General features: G+C 25.8%; 1 protein-coding gene across 2 annotated transcripts in view; it reads right to left on the bottom strand.

Annotated features, from left to right (window-relative positions):
* The window catches only part of LOC122638206 (segment polarity protein dishevelled homolog DVL-3), a 10,980-nt gene that overhangs the window by 1,162 nt on the left and 7,318 nt on the right, over positions 1 to 2,500 (bottom strand). The window contains exons 10-11 of one of the 2 annotated variants that reach the window (XM_043831037.1): positions 818 to 886; positions 1 to 392 (exon numbers count right to left, since the gene is read on the bottom strand). The exon at positions 1 to 392 is cut by the window's left edge and continues 1,162 nt beyond it. In XM_043831037.1, the coding sequence (XP_043686972.1) occupies positions 352 to 392; positions 818 to 886 (110 nt within the window). In that variant the 3' untranslated portion in view covers positions 1 to 351. The remainder of the gene's footprint in view (positions 393 to 817; positions 887 to 2,500) is intronic. The other variant, XM_043831038.1, reaches the window with a different exon arrangement.

The raw sequence follows: 2,500 nt of genomic DNA, 5'->3' as shown, positions 1-2,500 counted from the left end.
CGCGTATGTGTGTGTAATGAATACTGCATAAGTAATACAACCCCTGTTGTTGCAAATGTTTCATATGAATTAACACAAATCGTAACATTTCAAAAAAGGACACATTTGTCACATAGAGATTCCAATGACCTTAACTCTATTATGTATAGACATTATAAATCATTATTACATGAGCTTGGACATTTTACCTTCTACAGCATTTTATCAAAATTGGCCTATTAAATATATAAACATATGTTTCGCATGTGCTACTTCCGTCCACTTAATAAAACGACGTGGAATTATACCATAACTTCCTGTTAACGTCTATTAATGTCATTGCGTATACGTATTACGTGATAACAGAAATCTTCACTTATGCAGAAACTGGTACTCCAAAATGTCTTCTTCATCTGTAAAAAATAAAAATATTTCATGTTCCAAAGTACATAATGTTATATATCTACTGCACTAAAAGGGCGCTATACACTTAAATACACATACATTCTGTTGCAATTATAATGTTTGTGCAATGATAATTCAAAAATATAATCTATCAAAAGTGTGTATATAATAATAATACAAATGCAAACATATCAAATGCTAAACATCAACGGTGCAAGAAATTTTATTTTTTCGTTTTGTTTCTTTTTTCTTTCTCTTTTTTATTGTTGAAAGATACAACCTCTCTGCAAATTCAGAATAATTGTTTGCTTTCAAAACAATAAGAGTTCATACTCAGAATACTGTTGCGAAAGTAGCCAAACCTTGTAATTGTAATCATTCTATGCTCTTTAATGGAATCTAAAAGAAAATATTAAAATAAAACTACACTCACAAATATTATCTCTGGTATTGTTGTCCAAATTACTTGTCTGCGTGCGACATTCTTCGTGCATACGTCGGCCTGCATAAACCATCAGCGCAGCACAAGGCACAAAAAGGATTCTATTATGTCTTTGACATAATAATAATCCATATGCATATAACAGCAGTCAGAAAGTAAATTGAGTCGCTATCAATTTTCAAATGAAAAAGCAGGCGCGACCTTTTAGAGCAGCAGAAGTGAAAAAACAAAAATTAAACCAATGATATGTCTGTGAACCACAAGATATATCCATAAAATATATCGCGATTAAAGTAACAAGATATTTAAATATTATTGATGATGTGAAATTATTTAGTAAGTTTATTAAAAGAATGAAACTCTTGAGGTGCTCAGACATACCATATCAAACCTGTCGGCAACATAAAATATTTTTATATTTTACAATGATTTATAATGAGATGGTTGTATGATAATATTGACGAAGAACTTTTGTAACTAGTTTTTACGATACATACATATAGATAGAGATGCATAATTTGTTAAATTAAAACGTTCAATTTCACTATGCAATTTTTCATATAAGTTACAATATAAATTACAGTGATGACAATTACCTTTTTACCGTTATTAACTACCATATTATCAATTTATGTATGAAATTCATGTATGAAATCTTCTACAAATTTTTATACGTGTGTGTGTGTGTATAACCATGTCATTGGTTATTATTCAGTAAGCAATTTTATGTATCTATATCTATCATATATACAATACATATATAATGGGTATCCAAAGTATATCTATAGACAAGTTGCAATATTTAAAATTATTAACGTTTATCCAAATTAGATTAATAATTTATTTAATTAATATTCAAGAAAATATTCTCATTTATAAATTATTTTATAATAATCGAAAGTCGAGCATAAAAATGAAATTTGAAAAATTGCATAGGGTCGATTTTATAAAATTGTTTTTCATATTATTTTGAAACAACAAATACATAAAATTTGCAATAATATATATATAAATATATATATATAAATATATATATATATTTAATATATATATATTTATATATATATAATATATATATATTTATATATATATATATATATACACTCGTATTTAGCAATTGAACGAATTCATATATTTTAAGAGAAAATATATTCTAAATACTATGCAGTGCGTGAAAAAGAATCAGTCATAATATAATTTGGAAGTGAACACAATTTTATATACAATATTTCGGTTCTAGGAGTATGCACAAAATCATATTTTCTATCATGTTTCCTTGTATAAATGCAGAAGGCATTTTTTGTACTGAGAATATATAACTTTTGAAATGAACATGTATAATAAATAAATTATACAGATATATAAAAAAAATATTTACTACAATGTATCATTAATAAGTGCATACACCTGAAAAATACGTGTACAAGTTTTGTTGTTTCCTTGCACTTTTAACACAGATAAGATGGCACATTTAATACAAGAATAATGATTTAACCTTATATATGTACACATTATCGAACCTTTTATGATGTTATACCAAATAATACAGTTGTAAACAGCTTTTTTCATTCAGATAATTTCAGATGTTTGGAATAAAATAAAAACGTTTGTGTCACACATATAATAGTAATAGTAATAGTAATAGTAATAATAATAATAATAATAATAATAATA

The sequence above is a fragment of the Vespula pensylvanica genome, chromosome 2, assembly GCF_014466175.1.
Source record: "Vespula pensylvanica isolate Volc-1 chromosome 2, ASM1446617v1, whole genome shotgun sequence".
NCBI lineage: Eukaryota > Metazoa > Arthropoda > Insecta > Hymenoptera > Vespidae > Vespula > Vespula pensylvanica.
This window is presented reverse-complemented; position numbering and strand designations above follow the sequence as displayed.